Source organism: Polyodon spathula, chromosome 1, assembly GCF_017654505.1.
Source record: "Polyodon spathula isolate WHYD16114869_AA chromosome 1, ASM1765450v1, whole genome shotgun sequence".
NCBI classification, from domain to species: domain Eukaryota; kingdom Metazoa; phylum Chordata; class Actinopteri; order Acipenseriformes; family Polyodontidae; genus Polyodon; species Polyodon spathula.
Window position 1 is genome coordinate 20481767 of NC_054534.1, and position 26392 is coordinate 20508158.

The 26392-nt window shown below is 36.0% G+C and overlaps 1 protein-coding gene across 1 annotated transcript in view; it reads left to right on the top strand.

The window, feature by feature from the left end:
- Positions 1–14074, top strand: part of LOC121315385 (protein Largen-like) — a 56030-nt gene extending 41956 nt beyond the window's left edge. The window contains exon 2 of the mRNA XM_041249441.1: positions 13222–14074. Within this exon, the coding sequence (XP_041105375.1) occupies positions 13222–13938 (717 nt within the window). The 3' untranslated portion in view covers positions 13939–14074. The remainder of the gene's footprint in view (positions 1–13221) is intronic.
- Positions 14075–26392: the final 12318 nt, after the last annotated feature.

Below are 26392 nucleotides of genomic sequence, written 5' to 3' on the forward strand. Positions count from 1 at the left end.
TTTATTAAATGCTGAGCGAAATCAGTCGCACAGCTTCACCAAACTCCACCTCTCTGTCTCTCCTCTATGTTGGTTCGTAGTTCTGGTCTGACGTCACCCACTACAGCCATCTTTGTGACAGGGAGATACTGAAATTGTAGAAGGAATCTATGAAAAAGACCTAGGAGTTTATGTTGAATCAGAAATGTCTTCATCTAGACAATGTGGGGAAGCTATAAAAAAAAGGTCAAAAATATAGTGCTCAGATATATAGTGAAAAGTGTTGAATTTAAATCAAAAGAACTAATGTTAAAACTGTACAATGCATCAGTAAGACCTCATCTTGAATACTGTGTTCAGTTCTGGTCACCTCGCTACAAAAAGGATATTGCTGCTGTAGAAAGAGTGACCAGAACTATTCAGGTTTTAAAAGGCTTATCATATGCAGACAGGCTAAAATAAGTTAATCGATTCAGTCTTGAACAAAAAAGACTATGAGGCGACCTTATTCAAGCATTCAAAATTCTAAAAGGTGTTGACCATGTCGACCCAAGGGACTTTTTCAACCTGAAAAAAAGAAACAAGGACCATATTGAGATTAGACAAAGGGACATTCAGAACAGAAAATAGGAGGCAGTTTTTTTTACACAGAGAATTGTAAGGGTCTGGAATCAACTCTCCAGTAATGTTATTGAAGCTGACACCCTGGGATCCTTCAAGAAGCAGCTTGATGAGATTCTGGGATCAATACGCTACTAACAACCAAACGAGCAAGATGGGCCAAATGGCCTCCTCTCGTTTGTAAACTTTCTTATGTTCTTATGTGCAGTTAAATAAATAATGGTGTGCCTGTGACCCTGTGATAGATGACAGATTTTTATAATTTACTTAAAGTAATAATTTAATACTGAAAGTAGTGCTTATTGTGGTACATATTAATTGTACTCAAAAGTAACTGAGACTTGTTCCTGAATAAAGTAATATGTGTGCTTTGTTAAAAGCAGTCGTCATGTCATAATGCATGTACTAAACTGTTTTAGTGTTGCTGCTCTAAGCTTATAAATCTGCCCCAGAGCAGGGCTCTAATGGGATGTTAAAAAGAGAGTCAATAGATCAACCTAGAGGGGAAAGATTACATGGTGGCTCTTTAGTTCTGCCGCCGCTAAGATCATTAAAATAGATCTGAGTTCTTACTTCTCCAGTCGTGACTTGAATGAGTCAAATTACTGTAAAACGATATTACATATAACATAGGATCTAACTAACCATTGCTTTTCACTTTCATTATCCTTACTGCTACAATCGGACAAATAGCCTGCCATAATTACCAGCAGCTTGTGTAAAACTGCAGATAACTAATTTGTATAATTTTTCTTCCTAGAAAATGAATACGTTTAAAACTTAGGCTATGTTCATACAGTAATTAAAAAGACTGTGTTGTATAGTGCTATGCTGACTTCACTATCGTTTTAATGACAGCCTGGCCTACTGTTGTGTGGTTAAAAGCGTCAAGATGCAGTGCATCTACTAGGTAAGCTGTAAGTTCCTCTGAATTAGCAGTAGTAACGCACTGTGGGATAAAAATAATATAGAAAACACAGTTGTCTTGATCATCAGTCACACACAATGCAAACAGACTCAGAATCTTTCAATACCCCTTTTAAAAATTCTTCATGCTCTGCATACACTTTAGGGAGACGCTCTCGTCTACGTGTGTCACTGTTAGACAGGGCTTCACAGCTGGGGATTCTTGCAGTTAAATGTTGTAGTTTTTCATTGTCCAGCCATTGTATCGGTATGTTTGCTGCACTGAAGGCTTCCACTAATTCAAACGTGTTGACACTACGTGCTTCTTTACTCTCTGTGCTTTTTAAATAGCCCTGTGATTGCGACCTGCTTGTTTGGTAGTTATCCAGCCTGAACTGCTAGTTTTATTTTTTTGTTTTTCTGTACTGCGCTGTCTAGATGCTTGTCAATAGTACCTTTTCTTAGATGATCCAAAGAGACAGTACATGTTGAGCAAAGCAAAATACCACCATCTGCATACAACGTCCCCTTTACATAGCTCTGAGCGCGATGTTCTGCTGAAATGAATTTCACTTTTTTAATTTAGTATTAGCTGTCTGCATTTTTATTGTTAATTATACACTGTAAGCTAATACATCTGCACAATGTAAACAACAGTTTTAAAACTGCCGCTTCTGAATCCCATGTTACGTCATTGTACAGTATGAGGAATTCCTCCAATAATGAAGCCGGTATTTGTTTGACCCCATTCCCATATTAACAAAAAGCACGTCATTGATGCCAGACAGCTCATGTCATCGGAGAGCTGTTTCTACCATGATAAATATAATCTATTATTAGTCGTAGTTTTATTATTGTTGCAGACATTTCTATGTAGTTGTCTATGGTTTCTACATGATAAAAGCTGGTGAAGAGTAATGTAAAAAAACAAAAACAAAATAAAAACATGGTTTTCACGATAGGCAGTCAAATACACGATTTCAGTGGCCCAACTCATGATATGAAAAAATTAAACGGTTGAGTATTTGCTACCTAAAGCTGAGGTTTGCGGAGGGAACCGGCTAAATACTGAAGTGCTGTGCACTTGTCAATGATTTCATCTTTTTCTGTAATTTTTTCTAGAACCATGAAATCCTCCACCTCTTATTAATTCAGTGATCACTTCCTGGACCTTGTATTGAAGCAAGTAAACCGTTATATTAAAAACAAGTTACCTTCATTGTTAAATAGAAAGCATTAACCTTCCCTAAGCAAGTTGTTTATTATGGTCATAAAAAACAGGAACATTTTCCACGCTCTTAAAATCAACCCATTTAGAAACTGAATATATTCATGTGAGGGCGTAGTGCCATACTGCAAACAGTGCATTGGTACAGTAAATCTGCCAATTCAAAAAATGCCTCATTGTTTCGGTCTTTTTCCAATGTCACAATTTCCTTTACTTCAATATAAGGCCCAGAATGTGTTTATTATTTATTTTTATTTGCTAAACTTTTTTTTTTTTTTTAAATGATCATTTCATAATCAACAGTTCGTCATCTTGTACTGTATCGGATCTACAAGATGGCATTTTTTGGTTTTGTGATTAGACTTTGCCGTTTATATGTTATTTTCTGCCTCACACATATATGGGATAATTTGTTATACTGCATTAATAGTTAAGTAGCAAACCTGCTACCTAAGCCATTTAGTTTTTTGCCTAATTACATAATTAAAATGCATAACAGCCAATTGATTACACTATCAAATCAGTTGAAAATGTACATATTGTTTTACATATAATCCATTTTGACTGCCAGGGTAGAAACAATTCAACTGTTTTAAGTTTAAAAAAAAAATAAACAATGATAATGTTTAAGTAATCTGTACAGGTAAAACATTACCCAATAAAATATGAAGTATATTCTAACTCAGTGATCAACAAGCACATTTATTAAGTGAAGCCAATATGCTTGGGGGTATATTGTGGGCTAAAGACTTTACTGAAACAACATTGTCAAATCCAGCCATCTCAGACCCTTAAGGTATATATATTTAAATAATATACACTTAAATAATGGAAGCTCATGGCCTTTTTTTCCTTCCACGTACAATGGGATTCTGCTGGAGGATTGAAAAGCTAAATTTTGTGTTTTAAAAGTCTCTTTACTCCCTTGCTGTTTTTGGAGCAACCCTCATACATTAAGTAAGTAAGAATTTAAATAGAGTGGCATTTATTTATGTAAAATATTGAAATGTCTGTCACTGTTGCAATTCAGTGAAGAATACAATCAAGCTACCATATTTGCTCGAGTATAAGTCGAGAAATGTAACCCCAAAACACAATCCTGAAGGTGAGGGGGTCGACTAATACACAAGCAAACCCCCCTATGTCAGCAAACATTTAATTTCTGTAAAAGTCATGGCCAGTGTGTGGTTACTGCAAATGTCTGTACCTGGCTGGGTTTAGGACCCAGGGGAGCCCTGTGGTAGGCATGCATTCAGTGCGCCACTACTTAGCCACACACCTGCACCCTATCATATCTAATAATCATTTATACTTATTTTCACTCAAAGATTCCCTCTGTTTGCCTTTTAGTTATTCTTCTCACTATGAAAAGAAAATCTTCATTCCATTTTCAATTACAATTTGCAGATTCTTCCTTAATCCCTTAATGAGCACTGATGGCAGCTATATGTTTTGTAACAAAAGAGATGGTTTACAGACACTTTAAATAATAGCATACTCATATTGCAAAATATAAAAAGTGAATATAGTAACTAGTAGACGTTTTTATTCCCACTATTTGTTTCATACTCGGTATACATGTATTCTCTAGGTCAAGTTTGATCGTGGGTGTCACACATGAAAAAATATCCCTTTACTGTTGACATCAATTATATGACATACCACTTAGACACTTTCTAGTTATTCATATTAAATAATAATAATTTTTATATAGCACCTTTCATTGTGGACCACCATTACAAAGCACTTTACAAGGTATTAGACTCGGGTGTGTGAACCATGCATCAGCTGCATAGTCACTTACAACAACATCTCACTTGAAAAACCAAGCAGAAGGAGATTAAGTGACTTGCTCAGGGTCACAAGATGAGTCAGTGGCTGAGCTAGGATTTGAACCAGGGACCTCCTGGTTATAAGCCTGTTTCTTTAACCACTGGAGTTGAAGGTTTTTGTGCAGGTCAAGATAATTAGAAATGTTGTCTTTCAAACCAGTGGGTGGAGACTTTACTCAGTGATTCTAACAATATCTGTATGAAGGACTGTATTCTATACAACACCTGTCATTCAAAGCGTGCTGTGCCTATTAGTCATCTTGTGTCTGTGTATTTAACATTCACGTACCCAAGATGCATTTCTCCATGCCACTCTTGAAGTTAATGGTCCTGAAATTGAATGTCACCCAGAAAAAAAACTGCTGAAATAATTCTCAATCATTTGATGCTGCAGCTAATGAATACAAATGTTTGAAAGGGTTTTCTAAAGAGGTTGTAACTAAGGAAACATAGTTCTTGTTGTGTACTTACTTTCACTATGTATATTTCACATGTGCAGCTTTAAAAGAAGCACACATTACAGCAAATAAGTATTTTCCTGTTTAAAAAATGATAACTATTGCCATAATAAGTTAAATAAAGCTATAGGTTTGCTTCTCTTCGAAACCTCTGTTCTAAACCTCAACAGTGTATTTGGGTAAAATTCTGATACTTAAGGTCAGGATGGGGGAAGGGCTTCAAAAAAGCATGTGACTGGGAGGTGCCCGAGTGGCTCACCTGGTAGAAGTGCAGCCACGTGGTGCACAGGCTGAGTCATACAGCACAGGTTTACATCCTGGCTGCATGAAGTATTTTTCTGGGGGGCGTTGAATGGAGAGGGTCACATTGGCTTTGATGCTCCCGTGAGTTAGGGAGGTAAAACCAACAGGGACTGTTTCTCCTCATTGCTCTACAGCGAACCATACTCTAAGTAAGCTCAAAACAGACACCTGCAGGGCTGGCCTTTAACATCTAGAGATTGGTAGCTCGCTGTTATCCACTCTCGAGTTCCTCTGAGAAAAAAGAAGCTGGCTTGGTTGTAGGATCGGAGGACACCCACTGAATGTTCAGGTGACCTGAGCAATGTGGGGAATTGCTGCGGTGAGGAGAAAAGCAATTGGGCATTCCAAATTGGGGGAGAATCAGAGGAAAATTCTAATTGGACACACTAAATAAAAAAATAAAAAAATAAGCATGTCACGACTGCAAAGCATGTGAGTGATTAGAGGGGAAGCAACTGGTTGAAAAGTGACATATCTAGTCTTCAACACCTTCTTTACTGCCATTAACCAAACATCTGCTTCCACTATTGACTCCAAAGACTTCACTGAGGTGGTATGACCTACAGTAGGAAGTACACAATATAACAGACTAAACGATTTGGGAAGAGAGTCAATCAAGGCCAGAAATCTTAATGTGGTCTATAAAACTCAAGGAGTTTTTAGACGTGATTAAAATGAACCGCTAATTTTCTTACCGACTGAGGCCGGTGATTTCAAGACAAAGCAGAAGAAGATAGCCAGGGAGTCCTCATAACAGTGAATTGTGTTTTTATTAAACTAAACAACTCTGGTGTCTTTTCAGTTCTGAGATTACAGTTATTCCCTTTTCTCTTGGGTCTAATGAATCAAGCGACTGCTATGCTACTCCTTTTAAAATGGAAATCAAAGTGTTCTGTCTGGTTCTAATCCATGGAACCTGTGGGATAAATGATACCAAGTAATAATGCTCCTTAGAAAACATTCTGTGGAAGTGAATTCCACAAATACTAAATGGAATGATGTCTAATCATTCAGTATAATAAAATAGTTTACTGAAAAACAATATTATTGTACTACAGATAAACAAAATAATACAGCATAAACATAAACATGCATTCTGACTAAATCTGAAATACTGTATAATAAAATGTGCTCTTGGTTTATTTAATTCATATTTACTTTACATATGGGATTGTAACAGGTCGAGCAGCCTTGTACAGTATTTATTTCTAGAATGGGGTCTCCCCCTCCACCCCTGTGTTAGTTTGTATTTGTTTATTATTTACTTATTGTATATGATGGCGTGTTATTGTCTATTTGTGTTTATTTTGTTATTGTATTTATATGACGGCGTAGCCGCGTTTGTTTTATTATTTTGTTTTTATTTAGATGTGTTCTGGCAGAGACGAGATTGGCAGCCCGTTCTCTCATGCAGAGTGTGGCTGACAAGTAATGAGAGAATTGATAGTTTAACCTCTCGGCCATAGTAAATAAAAGCCTGCAGCTCTCTGAACTCTGGGTGGGTGTACGGAGAAGAGTACGAGATCGAGAGGAGAAAACGAAACTTTAAAAAGATACCAAAAGGAGCAGTGAAGGCAACTGCCCAGCCTGACCTTAGGTCTGTTTGTATTTTGTGTTCGAGATTTATTTTTGTTTAAACCTTTTATTTTTATGCTCTGTGAGCAGTGTTTTGTTTGTTAAAGTATTTTATTTATTTTTGTTTAATAAACTGCACACCACGCGTCTCATTGAACTGCAGTTACCTGGTTTGTTTTCTGTTACTGCTTCTGGCCTGATGTCACCGCAACGTCATCCTGTCACAGGGATGAACAGTAAAAGTGTGTGTGATACAACATTATTATTATTATTATTATTATTATTATTATTATTATTATTATTATTATTATTAATAATTTAAAAAAATGTAATTCATGAAAGTTATAGGTGTTGAGTACTATAGGCCTGGTTAAATGTCTTATTTATTCTTGATAATTGTTTCTATCTGGAGGGAGCTCTACATTCATTATCACAAGTTAGTTATAATGTCAGTATCTGAGGATAAAAGTTGTCTGTCTGTCTGCCTTTAGGTCAAACCTACATTTTGGCATGTACACACAGTTTTACACGTTAAATGTCATGGACATGTTGTTTGTTATGATACTGTTAGTTAATAGTGTACTTCTAGCTGTAAAGTACACACTTATTACCCTTATTTACTATTTATATACTACCCTGAAACAAGTATTGGGACACACATGTTGAACTTATAGGTCAGGGGCATTTGTTGCCCTTTTACCCTGCTCCATCCTCTTGCCTTCTAAATATGTTGACTCCCTAAATAGAAAATCCTCTCTTCAGCTATATGGAAATGAGGGTGTTTACGCAAGATAACATTTACTCTGTCGTTTTAAAAATGATGCAAGATATTTTCTTTTTTATTTGACCAGGAATTCACTTGTTATTCAAACTAGCCACATAACTGCTGTTTACATTTGATTGAATTTAATGTGTGTTCAGGTAATCCCTGTCCTCGTCTTCACTGCTCTTTCCTGCACACTGATTAATATTATTGATGAGTATTTACAGAAAGCTGCAAATACACATGAGATAATATAACTCATTAAAATAACAACTCAAGCACAGCTGCATGCTCTTTGTATGCCTGGGGTAATATTAAACCAAATAGTTCACCCAAGGACAAAACACAGATTTCAGTTTAATTAAGAGTTATTCGTGAGTGATAGTCATCAGCTAATGCAAAAACTTTTAACTGCTGCACACATGCAGCATACAGTTTCAGGGCTGTAGCCAGCCATAAAAAATCACAGAGGCACTTGCCCATGCACCCGCCATATTGTTGCTGTGCCCTGCAATGACAGTACAATATTCTGAATAGCGCAGAGGCTATAGATATCAGCAGGACTTTTAATATATGCATATAATGAGGGATGAAATATGCTTTATTTTGTGACAAAGCAACATGTAAAAGAGTATAAGCATGATTAGTATGATTTTAACTGAGCCCTGCGCCTTGGGGTAGCTGGCTACCGACATTGAGCATTTTTATATTCATTCCCCCTTTCAAGGTTATTCATCAATGGTAAGAGAATTTCCTGAACTATCAGATTGTCAGTGCATGGTAAAACATAGGCAATAATGTACAAAGGTAATTATTAACCAGTTAGATGTGGCTTTAAGTTAAATAGTTTAAATTACATGTAATATTAATTGACCTATTCACACATGTTCTAGACTTTCTCCCTGTGAAGGCAGCACAGCGTTGCTTTAACTAGTTCAGAAGTGAATACCAGATTTAAAAAAAAAAAAATAGCAAGTAAATGTATTTTGTGTGCATGTGAAAACAGGATGAGACTTGACCTGATAAACTAGATGCAGCCTTTATACCAAAATAACATCAAAACATCTCAGGTGGTCTTGTGGAGAAGGGGTGAAGGGAGCACTTAAATTATTTAATCCACTGGCATGCCCTATTTAATCAGCACTTTTAATTCAGTAGATTTCTTGATGCAGAGAAGAATGGCCTTGACAAACTTTTTTTTTTTTTTCGTCAATTCCTCCTACAAGTGCAAGTGTATTCTTCAAGGAGAAGGTCACTGTGACTGCTGACAGATCATTAAGAATGGCACAGACTTTCTAAGTAATATTTAGTACAGTATTTCATCTGTAGGGATTTTCTACTGGCCTGTAATTGTGAAGACTATTTATTTGTTCTACAAACTGAATGTTTAAAAATGCTTGAAGTCTTCTTACATAAAGGAACATGATGTCTTTGAAATGTACATTAAGGATCATGACAGTAATTCCAGATGTATTTTTTTCTACACTTGTTCAGCATTTAAAAATCATATCATCCAGGACAAGCCCATGGCAGCTTTGAATCATACAGATTCTGCCAAATCTATTTAGTTATGTTTCCAGAGGTACAGTATTAAGCAATATAAGAATTGTGTGTTAATGCATAGTTTCAGGAGAAAAGCTACTTAAATAAATGTTTTAGTGTTCTTAAAGTAAGGCTGTGTAAACTACCATAATTAGCAACCATTAAATCACATATGGCAATACATATATGTGTATGCATAAGTGTGACAAAGTGCCCGCCCCTGTGTATATTATCTGTTATGTGTTGCGTGTGGTGTGTTTAAATGTTGGTGTATAGACACTGGTACACGGGATATAAACGGGTCTGTGTAACATGAGTGTTTAAAATGTATATGTGTATTTAGGCACGAGGATTGCACAGCACTTCACGTGCAAGTAAAATGTAGTAATATGTGAGCATGGGGAATTGCACTTTATTAATTCACGTGCTGGGATTCAAGTGAATAATTAATTGGTAATTGAATCCCAGCACAACAGTATATATAGATGCACGTTGTCACATATTTGGGGTTGGTTGTTCGGTGAGTGGAGAACGGGATAGGAGACGGAGGGAGAAATAATAACAAAAGTAATCGTTAGATAGAAGCTCACCGTGTTTGTTTTGTTTAGTCCGTTTTGTTTGTCTATTTATTTTGGTGAATGTGCCGTGTCCTGTTTTTGTATTGTTCCAACCGTTTATTTTCTGTCTGCCTGTTAATTCATTAAATGCTGAGCGAGACCATTCGCTCAGCTCCACCAAACTCCACCTCTGTCTTTGTTTATTTTCCTGCTTCTGGTCTGACGCCACCCACTCCGGCCGTCTCTGTGACACGTGGTGTCCTGCGTGGGATAACAGCGCCTCCAAGCGTCAGACCAGGAGAGGTGTTTTGTCAAAAAAAAAAAAAAACACAGCAACAACAAAAAAAAAAAACATGGAAGGCTGGGACTGGAGAGATGGTTACCTCGGAAAAATAAACTTGCCTTACCTTAAATATATAATACAACAAAGAATTTGAATAATGTGTTGTCTTTCGTTGATTGTTATCTATTATGTTCCACACTTTCTTTTTTCATTAGTGTTTGTTATTATGTTTTTTATTATTTTATTACCCTGCTTATTTACAGTGCCTATAGTAAGTATTCACTCCCTTAGACGTTTTCAGTTTGTTGCCTTACAACCTGAAATCATGATCCATTTAAATGGGATTTTTTTTCCCCTTTTATTTACACAACCTGCTCAACACTTTGAAGAGGCAAGAGAATTTTTATTGTGAAACAACAGTTAATGAACAATTTAAAAAATGAAATGTTTTGGTTAGATAAGTATTCACCCCCCTTGGTAGAACCACCTTTGGCAGCAATTACAGCTGTGAGTCTTTTGGGTAATTCTCTACCAGGTTTGTACATCTGGATCGTGCAATATTTGCCCATTCTTCTTGGTAAAATTGTTCAAGCTCTGTCAAGTTGGATGGGGATCATTGGTGGACTGCAATCTTCAAGTATTGCCACAGATTCTCAATCGGATTCAAGTCTGGGCTTTGGGCCACTCTAGGACATTCACTTTCTTGTTTTTTAAGCTACTCCAGTGTCGCTTTGGCTGTGTGCTTGGGGTCATTGTCCTGCTGAAAGATCCATCCATTTTGCCTCTACCCTGACAAGCTTCCCGGTCCCTGCCGATGAAAAGCATATCTTTGAAATCTTTTTATATCCCTCCCCTGATCTGTGCCTTTCAGCTTTATTCGGATAACAGCTTTATCTCTGAGTTGTTTTGAACGCTCCTTGGTCTTCATGGTAGTGTCTTTGCTTTGAATGCACTACCCAGCTGTGGGACCTTACAGAGACAGGTGTATTTAATTTGAAATCATGTGAACCACTTTTTTTTTGCACATAAATGGATTCCATTTAACTCATTGTGTGAATTCTGAAGGCAATTGGTTGCACCTGAGCTTATTTAGGAGTGTCATAGCAAAGGGGGTGAATACTTATCTAATGAAGACTTTCCAGGTTTTTATTTTTAATTGATTTGTTTTTTTCACCCCTCCCCCCATTTTTTCACACATTGAAAGTGTTGAGTAGGTTGTGTAAATCAAAGGGAAAAAAATGTTTGTTTGTTTGTTTCCCATTTAAATGGACCAAGATTTCAGGTTGTAACAAAACCAACTGAAAACATCCAAGAGGTGAATACATAATCATTTTACTTCCCTTTTAGCTTAATTATTGAGCTTATTTCTTCATTTAAATTGTTTTCTTAATTTTCAGGGCATTTTGTTAATGCATATGTATTTTTGATTTTCGCTGTTCTACATTTTCTGAATGCAACTATTCATTTTACCATTATTTTTTTACTCAACAGTACTCACACACGTTTGGTCACCATAACTTGCATGAAACCTGAGTGTAATAATCTGCATTTAAGTATTTGTATATCAGCTGACAGTTCAGCTGATATCCCATCACGCCTTTCTTCTTAAAGGCATACATCGCCGATCGCTGGCTTAGTTTGAAAACCCTGCATTCTTTGTCACTATTTTTGCTTTGAAAATAATCGGTTATTTTTTTAGCAGTCATTTTAACGTTTTAGCTTCTCTAAGTGCTTAACACAGAAAACCCGCCGCTTCAACTCTCTGTTTGGTTAAGTGTTGCGTCAAAGCGTAACAGAGATGTCATGTGGTTTCAAGCTTCTTTTTTTTTTCACCCAGCAATGCACAAGTGGTCTAGTCTGCTAGAAGTGCAATCAGTCATTATTGTTAAAGGCACAGTAGCATCTGCAAGACGGGCGGATAGGGTTTTTTCAGCCGGGCTGTGGCAACCACTTCGCCGGGCGGCCCGCCCAGCTGAAAAGGCTTGGGGAGAACCCTGCTTTTACTTAAAGCATATGGACTGTTGTTATTTTTAAGGTAAAACTTTTAAGAAACTAGTCAAGTTGTACACTAATAAGGCATGAGTGGAAACATTTGTCTATTTGTTTTTTACTTTTTTAATTGAGTGTTTTTGAAGTTATGGGGAAGAACTCCCATTAGTTATATATGAAGTACTAGAAAATAGGATAAGATAAGAAATATGATAAAAACATAATTTGGGTCACCAAGGACTCAGAAACTGGTGGGTTCTCAGCATATTTTACTCATTTCCTAATGCTATATATCCATTGTTTCACAGAGAAATACAGGTAATAAAAGGACTGAATACTGGTTGGAATTTGCTGTACTAAAATCGCTGATGAATGCAATGGTGTCTGTTTTTTATGCAATGCGTTTTGTGTTGCATCTGTGGAGCACAGGAGAAATGGCCAGCCAGGGCAGTTTAGATCTTCAAGTTATAATAATGATGATGCCAAAATGCACTTTGCAGTTCTAAATGGAAAAGCTTTTACAGGACATGCAGGAGAGGAATGGGACCATATCACTTATTTTATGGAAACAGAAAAATGTTATGTGGGATTTATTTTTGACAGTATTTGTTCCAAATAATTGCTTTTAGCACTGGTTTCAATAAAACATCTCTGAGGCATTAGTTGCTCATCACATATTCCTCATGCTGAGAATCACAATAAAACCTGAATAAGTACCAACCAATGGAGGCTTGTCTTTGTGAGGATCTAGCCTGTGGAGGCGCTGTTACGACATCTCAAAATGCATATCACCATAGATATATATATCTGGGAGAAGTAAACTAAAGCAATCAACGAATGCACAAGTTTTAATTCGTTACCCACGTGGTCTATATAATTTGTACTATATAATTTTACTGTATGTACTCTAAATGCCATTATTTTAAAATCTATAGTATAGTCCTTTCAATGCAGTTTAAGAAGCAGTGCTGGAACTTCCATCAGTATACATTATTATCTTATGTGCAGCACTCATAGTAGACTACCTTTTTATACAGAAAGTTTATGAAAAGTGCTGCAGCACTAGGGTTGTAAGATGTGTATGCAGGCAGGGTAACGTCTCTCCAGCTGTTTAGCACTGTGGAGTACTATACTAGCTTCCTCGTTGCCTGTCAGACGCTGGTGACATTTCTCTTTTCTGTGCAGGTTGTTGACCAGATAGATTCACTTACCTGTGACCTGAAGCTGGAGGAAGAAATGACTGACAGCTCCAAGACAGATACGCTCAACAGCAGCTCCAGCAGCACCACCACTGCCTCCAGCTTGGAAAAGGTCAAATTGCACTCAAAAGGACAAATTATAAAGCCACCTCCAGCTGTCCTTACAGTGCTAAAGAAACCAAAACCACCTCTCCCACCACCGCGGTTGACTCCTGTCAGATGTGACTCCAGTAAGACACTGCCCATGGGGATACCTTTGAAACTTAATGGGACCCTTCTTCGGAATGGAGTTTTACCAGGGACACAAAAAAAGGTGCAGAATGGGGATGTATGTTGTATTCCTAAAAAAATTGTAGAGAAAGTGCCCTCATCACCGCCTCTGCATAGACCTGACAAAGACAGATGCCCGCAGGCGACTAGAGAGCGAGTCAGATTTAGTGAAAAAGTACAATATCACGGTTACTGTCCAGACTGCGATGTGCGATATGATATAAAAAACCGGGAAGTGCACTTACACCTTGGACCCATTCACACAAAATTAAAATCGCCTCATCACTGTCCCCCACAGCCCCCTCCTTTACCCCCTTTAGAAAATGGTGGGGCATGCATCAGTACCAGTCATAGCTTTCCCCCTGTGCCTCCACCGACTGCCCCTAAACCCCAAAAAACAATCCTAAGAAAATCAACAACCACAACCGTTTGATGTATACCACTAGAAAAAATGATTACTGTTTAAAAAATATATATATGTAATGAGCACTTTCTACTTCAAGAATAAAAGGCAAACACTTTCTCCCAGTGATCTAAAAAAAAAAAATGGTAAGAAGATAAAACCATGGTAAGTGCACAATTATTTTACTTATTTATTAGTCTGGGGTTGTTTTTTTGTATATAAGCAGCTGCAGTTTCTTTATAGTTGATTTAAGAATTACAATTTGAGAAGTTTGGGATTTGGATAAGAAACAAAAAAAAAAGTGAGCGTAAGAATGGACTGCAAATTGTTGAAAAACAATTAACAATCCTCATGTTATAGAGAATACCGATATTTAGATATTATATCTGAGTGATTCTGTTAGTGCCTGTATAGATTCCACGGTTGCCTAGGAACCACAGCACGGTGAATGGCTATCGCACTTGTTAGGCACAGAGCAGACATACCTTACATAGCTGAAACTTAAATAAATCACCATTAGAAAAAAAAAGAAACATGTTATTTGATTATTGTAATTTTTTTATCATGTACTCCATCTTAATGACATTCCTTGTAAAATGCTACTGTCCATCAAACATTTTTAGCATTGGAGCAGTTTATTGGAAGTATGACACTTTTGAAATAAATAGTGTTTACAAAAGTTTGTTATGCATTTTGGTTTGGTTTATGTACAATAATGCAAAAACATTTTTTTTTTTTACTAACCCAAAACAAATAAAAGCATTCAGTAATGACACACAGGCTAATTGACTATTTACTGATTCCTACTAATATAGTAATGTAGGCCTTTCTGTATCACAAACTTAAAAAAAAGAAAAACAGGTGCCCTTGGGGAATTCATGGTAGATAAAAGCATAATACAAAATCTGATTTAATGTGATTTAAAAGATTATAGCCATATATTTGCTTTTTTTATTTACAGTGTATAAAAGCATGTAAATTTTATTTCTGAAAAAGGGGTAGTTGATTTCCTTCAAACTGTAGAAAATGTTTGCAATATTTGAAGCCATGCTAATACTCTAACCAGGTATATTCTTCTTGACAGGGGTATACAGCTTAATTAGTGTGCCCGACCTCTTGATAACCACTCTCCAAATGTAATTAAAGTTTATATAGACATTTGTTGGAGGGTTGTTGAGAGGATTGTAGTCTTGGTTTGACTTTCATGTTGACTTTTTTTACAGACTAAAACCTGCCTGGCTAAACATTTAAATCTTTGTAAATGCTCCTATTGAAGTAATGACATTTCCCATGAATGTTTGTTCCATCTGCTATGACTTTGTGGTGTTGTGATGACATATTCTTGTTTTTTTTTTTAGTAGTGGTACTTTAAATATTTTGTCAATAGCTACATTTCTAGTAGAAGTAAAGTGGTTTACACTTTTCATTTTGGTGCTGCATTGTAAGACTAGATTTCTAGTTAACTACACTGCAAAACAGCCATTAGTTACCAATAATTGTGTCACTCACAATTAAGCCAATGTATCAATACAGCATATCATATAATGTATTGTAGAGATTAAGGGGTAGGTTTACTAATGTGTTGCTCCAGTCGCAAATGAGTTGAGTGAAATGAACTAAACAGGCACAATGCTGTTTGTGACTTTTTAGGGAATGCTTTGCGGCAGCAGTTTTTCTTCACGGTTCAACCTCAGATGAATATGTAGTTATGGGCATTCCTACATAAATTTGCAAAAAGAGGGTAGAGATCAAATCAGGGTTCTCAAATATTATAACGAGATGTACGAAAGCTGCAGACAAGTGCGACACTTACAATTGCATACATTTTTTAAGAACTTTTGAAAGCATGTTTTAAACAGTCACAGTTGTTGCTGGCATTTCCCAGTCCTCCTTTTCTCATGCATTGCCAGTTGTGCTCAATGCATATTTGAGGCGAATACCCAAATACCTATTTTTCCCTAAAAACAAAGCGCAATAGACTGAACACATGTGCCGCTAACCCCTCCAGTTCATTGTGAGCATCTGTATAGGAATAGAAAACACACCTATTCTATTAATGCGCATTTAATATAAATGCGATTTAGCACTGCACCACTGACTAACTTAAATAAAAGTGGACAGTATGCATTTGGCTTATAGGCTACTCATGATAATACAAATTAGTGGTATAATGCAAAATGTGTTGCTATACCCTTGACATTCATATTAATGAGAATTAACTGTAAGTATCATAACTTGTCAATGCGGCACCATTGTGTTAATGCCACGTTTTTCCATGTTAGCTGGTACTTTGCGAAAGTTTGGGCATTCGCTGTGCTGATGAAAATAGTATCTACAGATGGCATGAACATGACATCAACACAAAACAAGCCAGGTTTATTCGCCTTAATCATAAAAAGAAAAGAAAATTGACAGAGCTGGATGGTGCAAGCCATTGGGAGATGGGTCAAAAATCACACTGGACATTTCCATCAATTCATTCGATAATGCATATACGTTTACCAACTAAAGCATCACCATTTTCTGTCAAATATTTATGATTAAGCAGTGTTTAACTGCTGGACAGACAAAACTGTTGCACAAAGTCACCAATACATTGCAATAAACAGTGGCTGTCCAGCAAAGCACAGCACTTTGACAAACTCATTAACACAGCCATTCTGTGCTTTCTTTTTACTAAAGCGAGTATAAAAGCCACATAAATGGATTGCTTGTCTCTCAGTTTTTATTGTTTTAGTTTAATGTACCACTTATTTTTTAGTATGTTCTTTTATTGTCAGCACGAACATGTACCTCAATGCAGCAGTATTTGCATTAGTATTTCTCCCCATTCCTCATCCACTAAAAAAATTATATTTTCATGTAAGTATTTCAATTTAGTTTTTGATCAAGCTAGTAGTTACTATGCCCAGCAATTGCAACAATAGTCAGACTCTGATCAGGTGATAATGTGTTTATGAAGTGACAGAACCACGTTGGAATGTTATTTGATTCACTGACGTCTAAACGTCTGCTGTATCCTAGGATACAGTGTTAGGCTGCTTATTACAATGTCGGAGTCAAAACAAAACAGCATTTTGATCAAAATATTGTGTATTTTCTAGGAAATAGTACCAGGAAAATATTGAAAAATAGACAAAAATCGGGTATAAATCAGTAAAAACTAACATCCACTTTAAAGAAAATCCTGTAATTTTTCAGTAAAATTCATAATAAACTTGGAAACGTGGAACACTGTACTGTATAGGCGTATTGTACAGATTTATATGTGTTTTCATAATGTCATTTGTAGCCTACCCAAAAGACATTAGTGATATTTCCGTGGAGTGATTTATAATACATTCATTACTATAAATGTATGTGTGGGTGATTTTTTATTTATTTTTTACACCCCCCATCTCCTAATATCATACAAACATATCTGGTTTAGCGAGGGGTTACGCCTGTGATTATGAAAAGCTTTTTGATAGAAACACATTTTTTTTTGGGGGGGTGAAGATGGGGGCCCCATTGGTGGCAAGAAGGAAGCCATTACTCAAGAAAGCCCACCTTGAATCCCGTTTGAAGTTTGCAAAAAAACACTCAGGAGATTCTGTAGCCATGTGTCAAAAATTTTTGTGGTCTGACGAAGCTAAAATGGAACATTTTTGGCCTAAATGCAAAGTGTTATGTTTGGCGCAAACCCAAGACAGCGCATCACCCAAAGAACACCATCCCTACTGTGAAGCATGGTGATGGCAGTATCATGTTATGGGCATGTTTCTCATCAGCAGGAACTGGGGCACTTGCCAGGATAGAAGGGAAAATGAATGGAGCAAAGTACAGAGAAGTCTTTGAGGAAAACCTGCTGTCCTCTGCAAGAAAGCTGAAACTGGGACGGAAGTTCACCTTTCAGCATAGCAACGACCCAAGTCTCAAAAAGGGGGGAGCGACTTTTACGCCAGTGTAACCTATAAAATGATTGATTTTTACGGTAGTGCATACGACACAATTTTCACAAGTGCCACAAAAATGCTAATTGCGGTGTGTTTGCGCTGTGACTGGCCCATCTTAGTACATCTACCCTTAAGTGAATTTCTGGCACGGGATGCAATGTTTTTTTTTCATATAAAATCACATTTCTAGTTTTATGCAACCGTCAGTGGTAAATGTTTTCATTATTGTCAAAAACATGTGAAACTCCGCTGGAGAAAATGAATGCAGGGAAAAGTCTTTAATAAGATCTAAATTAGACTATTAAGATTCCTGTTCAAAATCTATTTACTGTAGAGCATATTTATGTGAAAAGGTTTTTATTTTCTGTTTGTTTTTATGTCTAGATTTTTAGTAGAGAAGTAGCTCATGAGAACTTCAGATAAATCTCTCCATCCCTATCTCAGATAAATATATAAAGTTGTTTTAGCTTGGTTGCACAGTAAAACGGCCTGTCCTGCAATGATTAGTGGCTATCATCAATCTTTGTCTCTGGAGTACTAACTTCCACTATATGACCATAGCTAGTCAACAGTGAAGTAGCCTTTTTTTATACTGTATTTATCTAAATTGTTCATGGAAGGGATAAAATAGTTTTTGTACTTAATCCTCCGCTAATTGCATCAAAGAATATATTCATCCTTACAGAAACAGCCAAATGGTGGCAGCAAACACAGACCATGAATGACTGAATGTTTTACCCGTTTTGGACAATGATTTTATATGCATACCAATAGGCAGTAAACTTTTTAGTCAAGCCCCAGCTGACCATAAAGCGGTGCTTTAAGTACAAATTGAACACTAAAGTCCTTACTAGAGAAAAGTCCTTATTGACTTTAAACCTTCTGCTTGAGTAGAAAATACAGAAATACTCTAAATATCCTGTTTAGTGTTCTTCATACACTTTTACCATCCGGATACATATTTAATACATGCCATTAAAAAAAACAAAAAAAACCCTTGGTGTTCTTAAAATTGGCATAGATGTTTCCAGGGTTGGGGGGGATGGGAAACTAGCAGGGACCATTTCTCCTCATCGCACAGCAGCTAACCCTACATGCCAGACACTGAGCATATTCAGAGTGGATAAAAGCAGGGCTGGTCTCTGTTCTCCGAGATCGGTAGCCCATCCACCTCTGCTCTGGATTGTTCGGTGTAAAAGCGATTCTGGCTTCAGGCTTGTGAGATCAGAGGAGGCTCACACGTTTTCAGAGCGTCTGTGCTGTGTGGGGACCTGCTGAGGTGAGGAGAAGAAACATAATTGGACATTTCAAACTGGGAGTAAAATAAATAAAAATTTAAATTGGTCACTCTAAATTTAAAAATAATAATGATAATAAATAATAATTTTATAAATACCGTGTCCGGTTTTGATTTTACATCAAATTGTTTGACGGGTGTGTAATGTGAAGACATTCGCCATCAGATAGATCTATCAACGCATCTTCTGAAAAAAAAATCTGTACTAAAAAAATTGAGTATGCTCTCCGGTAATTCTCTGCTTTAAAATTATGGTATATATAGGATAATCGAAATCGAAACCTGGGATAGTAAAATGCTGCACCTCATAATAAAAGGTCTCTCTATTGGCCTGGCTTTATTGAAATGCATTTTGATTTGATAGTCATCCGTGAGGTTTATCCTATGATTATTTCACTACAGTTAATATTTTGTTAATTTATTTTTGGTTTATAAACATTTTGGACAATTTCGTTTGCGTTCTGGTAAGCTTGTTGTACTCTCCCAAAAAAAAAAAAAAAAAATCACTTGTCTAGTTTTCTGTCTATCTAACTTTTGTTTTGAAAGTACAAAAAACCATCTCTGATTGGTTGTTGGAGCCTTTGGAGATGTCAGTCATTTCTTAAACAACCAATGGTTTTTTAAAACAGCTTAAAATGGGAGTATAACGTCTTCATTATATCATCGTTCTTATATGAACAATTTCTAGTGCCACCAAAGGGGAAGGGTTAACCCTGTTTGGCTACTTTGGAAATTGATTTCAGCGCTTCAGAAACCAGATTGCTCTTTTTCACTGTCCATCATATTAAACTAACCAAATGTGCTCCTGAATTTGTCAACAGTTTGATATGTCCAATATGCTGATATTGCTCAGACAAAAACAATATTGCAGGGTTAATAAAAAAGCTGTCATCCTTAAGATCACCATTTTCATTTAATGACAAAAGCTTCAACTTTTTTGTTTTGTATTTGGTCTTATTAAGACTGAAGTCATTTTATGTTCTATCTTGTATAATTGTACTGCAATTCTTGATATATATATTTTTTGTACGGGTAAGGGTGTCTGCTGAGAAATAAATAACTAAGTTAAAATGCATTCTATGAATGAATAGCCATTAACATTAGTAAATACTTCCTTTACATTTATTTTTTTAACAATAATTTTGTTTAAAGAAAATAGATTTTTCATGTATTACATTCTGTAAATGCTCTGTCCCATGATTATTAAACCTTTAGTAATTTAACCTGTAATTTAATAAGTAAATAACTGCCATTTATAAGTATATACTTTTGATAATATAATAATTATACTGATATTTAAAAAAATGCATATTCTATACCATTTTAGTGCAGTTTCAAATTGCTGTGAATGGTAAGTTGATCAGTAAAACTATGCTTTCAACATACAATATGACTGCTTATTTCTCTACATTACTGTATTTAATATGAGATTCAGTTACATTTAGGAGCTGCAGCCTGGGGCCTTGGATTTTGATGGGTCCCCAGAAATAGTTATCATTTAGAATGCAATATATAAAATAATTAAGTAGCATGTGACTGAGCTGTGACTGCCTTTACCTTGGTTGTTCTGATTCTGGTTTTTAAATGTCATTTATCAACTGTAAAACATAATTAAAGTTAAAACGAACAAAAGGTCAAGTCAGGTGGTCAGGCATAACAGTTTCATATATTATCTGTAGACCACTGTGCATACAAAATTTTTGTTTAGCAGCCCAAAGGTTACAGTCTGATTTAAGTTCCAAAATGATCATCCACCTATACACATTTTGTGTGTTTCCGGTGAGATTCCCAAATATACTGTCTTTTGATTCTGTGCATCCAAAGACTTATTATTAAACGTTTTAATAATTACGGTTTGGTATTCTGTCCTTATCCAGCAGTTCGTCATGACCAAACTGTTGTGGTATGAATTATATATTAAATAAATGGGAAAAAATATATTTGTCAGTCAGATTATTAAGCCTTTTATTGCAACTGTGGTATCATTCAGTAGAGCGGAAATTGTAAAGGGAACTTGAGCTGAAACCTCCAGATAGATGGGATACAGTTTTAAAAAAAAAAGGTTGAAAACCACATGTTTATACTGTAACCTCTATACTGTAACCTCTATAATATATATATATATATATATATATAGATATATATATATATATAACGAGCCTCACAAATTTGTTTTATTAGTCTTTTTAAAATTCACTTCCATTTGCATTATTAATTCACACATTTATTCAAATTACTCTGAGCTATATTTCGAAGGCCTTTTTACTATAGTTGTCATTAAGTGTTTAAATGTATAACTGATGAATTACAAAAATATAAATATGATGAATATCATGGAGTGCATTGCCAAACAACTATATTTACTTTTGGTGAGTGATTTACAGGTTTATTAATATTTCTTTGTGAAGGGAAGTGGTAGTGGTTTGTGCAGGTGATAATTCTTGTGCATGTGAACATTAAATATGTTCAGTTTCTGTACAACATTTCTGGTACATGGAAACCTGTATAAAAATAATTTTTCTCTATATGTTTGTTTCCATACCTTTGTGCTTTAATATTACAATGAACAGTTACAGAGTGTATACATCAATTTTAATACAGAGGAAATATAGTAATACATATACATACAATGCGGTTTATTAAAAATAACATAGTAACATTTGAGATTTATTGATCAGTGTCGCTTCTGGTGTGTAAGATCATTTCAGCAAAAGTGGTATATTGCCCAACAGGAATTACTAAGACTCCATATTGATGCAGTAGACAAGAGCCTCTAGGAATGATCACAAACATTAAAAAAAGGAGACAAAAACATGAAATGGATATTTACTCTATGTGCTTTCTTGGTAAAAGTTCTTATATCAAAATAATTAAATTCAATTGGCTGTGTCTTTGCCAGGTACAATTGTGGCCAATTGATGCTGTGTAAGACTATTTAAGATGTGGAGACTGATTTGTAGTTTCACCCCAAGGAGCAGGTCATTTCCAGCATCAATAATGCAGTAAATCTATTCCTGTTCGAAGGAGGCAGGCAAGATAATGCAATGTTTTGAAATAGCTCACATTAACCCTTTTAATCTTAAAGCAACACAGCCTTATACAGTAGTCCTCAATTGCATTCTTACATGTTCTGATTTCAATGTGGTAGTTTGTTTTGCTATCAACATTGATATACTTTTTATTGAATGTAAGTTTGTAATTCATTATAAAATCTACTTGAACATGACTGAGGCCCTTAAATGTTTTGTTTATTCTTTTTTGCGCCTTCATTTGGTTCCTAACAATTTAGCTACAGTGGGGGAGTTTTCATGTGTGGTTATTTACATGTGAAGTACTGATGAGCGAGCACGTTTCAGAGAACAGCTCGAGAGGATCAGGTTTGTGGCTGAAAATAGCGGCCACAGAGAGGGATAGGGGAAATCTCATTTACTCATGAGCATGGCGTAAAACAAAGGAAATACACGCCCATTTTCACATGGAAACCTGCATTTCACTTGAAAACGTCCACTGCTTCCAATCCAGACAGCATTGGGAGCATACGTGGAGGGTGTCTGGCACAGATCTCTATAATCCTACGTCTCTGCTGGTTTTCAGCCATGGTGATCTGCAATAACTGAGTTGGACAGTTTCATTATATACCTCAGTGTTAATTTTTTTCTTTAATTAATAAGTTGTGTGATCAGTTAGTTGAAATATTATTCACTACTAACAATATGCCACCCCACCAATGGAGATTTGAAAAGCAATTTGGGCAAGAGCAGTAAAACATATTATTAAACCACCAGGCATGAGGCATTTAGAAATCACAGATTTATTACATGAGCTTAACACTATACTTTAGAGTTTCACTCAAACAAGATCACACCTGACAACCATGGATTTCCAGGTGAGATTCTCTCCTGTACCTGTTCTCTGTGCATGGAAACCACATTTTCCCAAGCTGTCTGTGAAAATAGCTTGAGAACTCTACGCATGGCTGATCTGCATATCAACCTCCTCCTCTCCTCTTCATCTGCATGACGTCAGGTAAAAAGAGGAAAATAAACTTAGACCATGGAAACCGAAATATATAGGGTCAATTTTCATTTGGGTTGAGCACAGTGTCTCGAGAAAAATTAGAACACACATAGAAACTTCCCCATCGTGGACCTTTTCTCTGAAATCTTAAGTATAACGGAAAAACCTCCTTATTAGGGTTTCTTGAATTAAGAGACAGAGGCACCATTTTTTATTATCTGTTCCTGTGTTCTACATTCCATTGAGATACAGAGTACTGTGTTCCAGTAAAGTTATTCAACCCTTCCCATTTTCTTGATCTGTGTGGTATCCCTGTTTGTGAGTTACAGTGAAGATGGTCATATGCTCACAGTTAGGGCTGTGTTCAGAGGTTTGAAGGTTTGTTCACTAGCCAGGAATTCAAAGGTAGTTCTAAACCTTCAAAGGTTCGTCAGACGGCATTCACACACTGTCAGATGTTTTTTTTTTTCTTTTCTTTTGAATAGTATAAATCACACATTAAATATCACAGACATGCACATTTTTATCTTTTGATTTGTATATTGCCTATTACTTAAAGACAATTAAAATCCACTCCCTGATTGTTATACGTACCACCTCTTTATGGTGCCACCGCAATGCATTGGAGCAGGGTATTATGTTAAAGCACCGTTGGGGGGGGGGGGGGGGGGGGGTAGAGGATGCATTGCTTCAATAAAATATGTACTGTACACGTAGTTGTGGCAAAGTGCCCACCCCGTGTGTATTATATGTTGTGTGTTAATGTTGGTGTATAGTCATTGGTACACGGGATATAAACAGGTCTGTGTAACATGAGTGTTTAAAATGTATATTTGTATTTAAGCACTAGGATATGCACAGCACTTCACATGCAAGTAAAAAGTAATAATATGTGAGCGCGGGGAATTGTACTTTATTAATTCACGTGCAGTTGTACCGCGACTCCAATTGAATGATTGATTAGCAGTCGAGTCTCAGTACCGCTGCATAAAAGCAACATGTTTTCACATACTCGGGGTTGTGTGCTCGGTGAGTGGAGAATGGGATTGGAGACGGAGGTAATAATAATAATAATAATAATATTAGTAGTCGTAGTTAAATATCTGCTCACCGTGTTTTGTTTAGTTCGTTTTGTTTGTTTGTTTTTTTTGGCGAATGTGCCTTGTTTTTGTTTGTTGCAACCGTTTATTTTCTGTCTGTCTGTTCATTCAATTAAATGCTGAGCGAGACCAGCTCCACCAAACTCCACCTCTCTCTTTGTTTATTTTCCTGTTTCTGGTCGGACATTGTAAGAAAAGTGGTAGGGTAGGTTAAGTATGAAACATAAAATATATGCTAACTTTTAACGCACATTTTAATTTCGAAAACCGAGCACTCCGATTATTTTATTGCGTTAAAAAATTATTATCGATAATCATATAATCGTCCGTGACCCAATATCATAGGCCTACGTTTGTGGGTAACAGTAACTCTGCATTGAAGGAGTAAGCGGCACTGAATTGTCTACGTGAGGCGTAAATATCCTTTTACAGCAAGTGCTTCCCATCAAAGCAAGTTTAACATTCATTTTTTAGAAAAACTCGACATATTATGGAGTCTTTCATACCAGCCATATAGTGTAAAACAGGCAGCATCTAAAATATACCGCGTTCCTATTTCTCTGTGGGTGTATGGCATAAATTAATTTATTTAACCAATATCTTTCTGAAAAATGTACATCAATGTGGCAAATAAATGTTTAAAGAAACCTCAATAATAGTATTGAGATATTCACATTGTGAATGGTTGTTTCTGAGAAGGCTACAGCATTGCACCTTTAAAAAAAAAAAAAAAAAAAAACAGTTGAAAGGTCACCGCACAGAGGCAGGCATCTCTACAGTGTCCAAGAAACAGGTTTTGGGAAGGGTAAAAGACAGAATAAGACAAAAAAAACGGGAAACCTCTCGTTTATCTAGTTTGTAAAAAGATGTTCATCCATTCTGAATAATTTCATTGAGTTATGTTTCTTTTTGGAGAAAACTAAATTAGCATTTAATTTCAACAGACTAGGGTACGACCAGGGAAATACATTTTATAAAGATACATTGGGGTAATAAAGTGTAAGTATTAATTAATCATTATTTTATAAAGGTTGAAGCCCTACTTTTTGGGTTAAATAAATTAGCAAGAGCTGTATATGAAGATCCCAGCTGGGGCTTATACAGTAACATACGGTCTGTTTGGAATGTGAAACTGTTCAACAGCTGAGATGGTTTTTTTTATCACAATTTAGAACTTGTATGAACTGAATAGCATTTTCTGAAACGTTGTTTTCTTTTTTATTTTGTAGACAAGGCAGCAATAACAAGACACATTACAAGAAATGTTATTCATTTTATTTATTCAGCGGATAATCATGATAATTTACACCCAATAATCAATAACAGAAAATTGCATTATTGTCCAACATCGGTGTATGTGTATGAGTATCGTAGAATCAATTACGTGTACATAAACAATGTGTATTGTTATTTTTGCACTACATGTGAATGTTTTATTTTATGTATATGGATTACCTGTAAGGTAATAGGATTTTCAGTCAAATATCAACTATTAGCTATGGTGACGGTCACCAGTAAATTATTCAAATTAGTACTATTGAAGGTTCGATCTTTCATTCGGTAATGTGTTCAGAATCATACTCAGCCCTACTCACAGTACAGAAACAATACCTTGTGTGAGATTAATACAAGTAGACAATTGAAGTGTATTTCCCCTTTATTCCCAGCACAGACATCAAAAGGTAAACAATGCATCATTCACAATGAATGGATGCTGTAAATCAGAATATACTACTATTGATTAGGTCTCTCATTTACTGCACACTGACACTGAGCTGATCATCTGAGTATAACCACATGGCTTTGAATGATTGCATGAAAGATGTCTGTATGTTGTTGTTCCCATCAATTGGCAGTTTTCTCTTGTGAAATGATACTTGTTTGTATTTGCTCTTTTAATTCTGATGGAAAAATGTGCTTGGATCATTGGATCGGTTTACATTAATCTTAGAAACAATGAGATATGGCAAGCGATATGATGGGTAAATCACCTTTTCAAATCCAGAAATTAAAAGGCCTTACAACCCCAAGAGGAACAAAAATCCAGTCACTACACTATAATAGGATAACAGCTTCCTTCGGAGAAACTATGCTTATTAAGAATACACACTGCTTTTGTTCAGAACACATTCTTA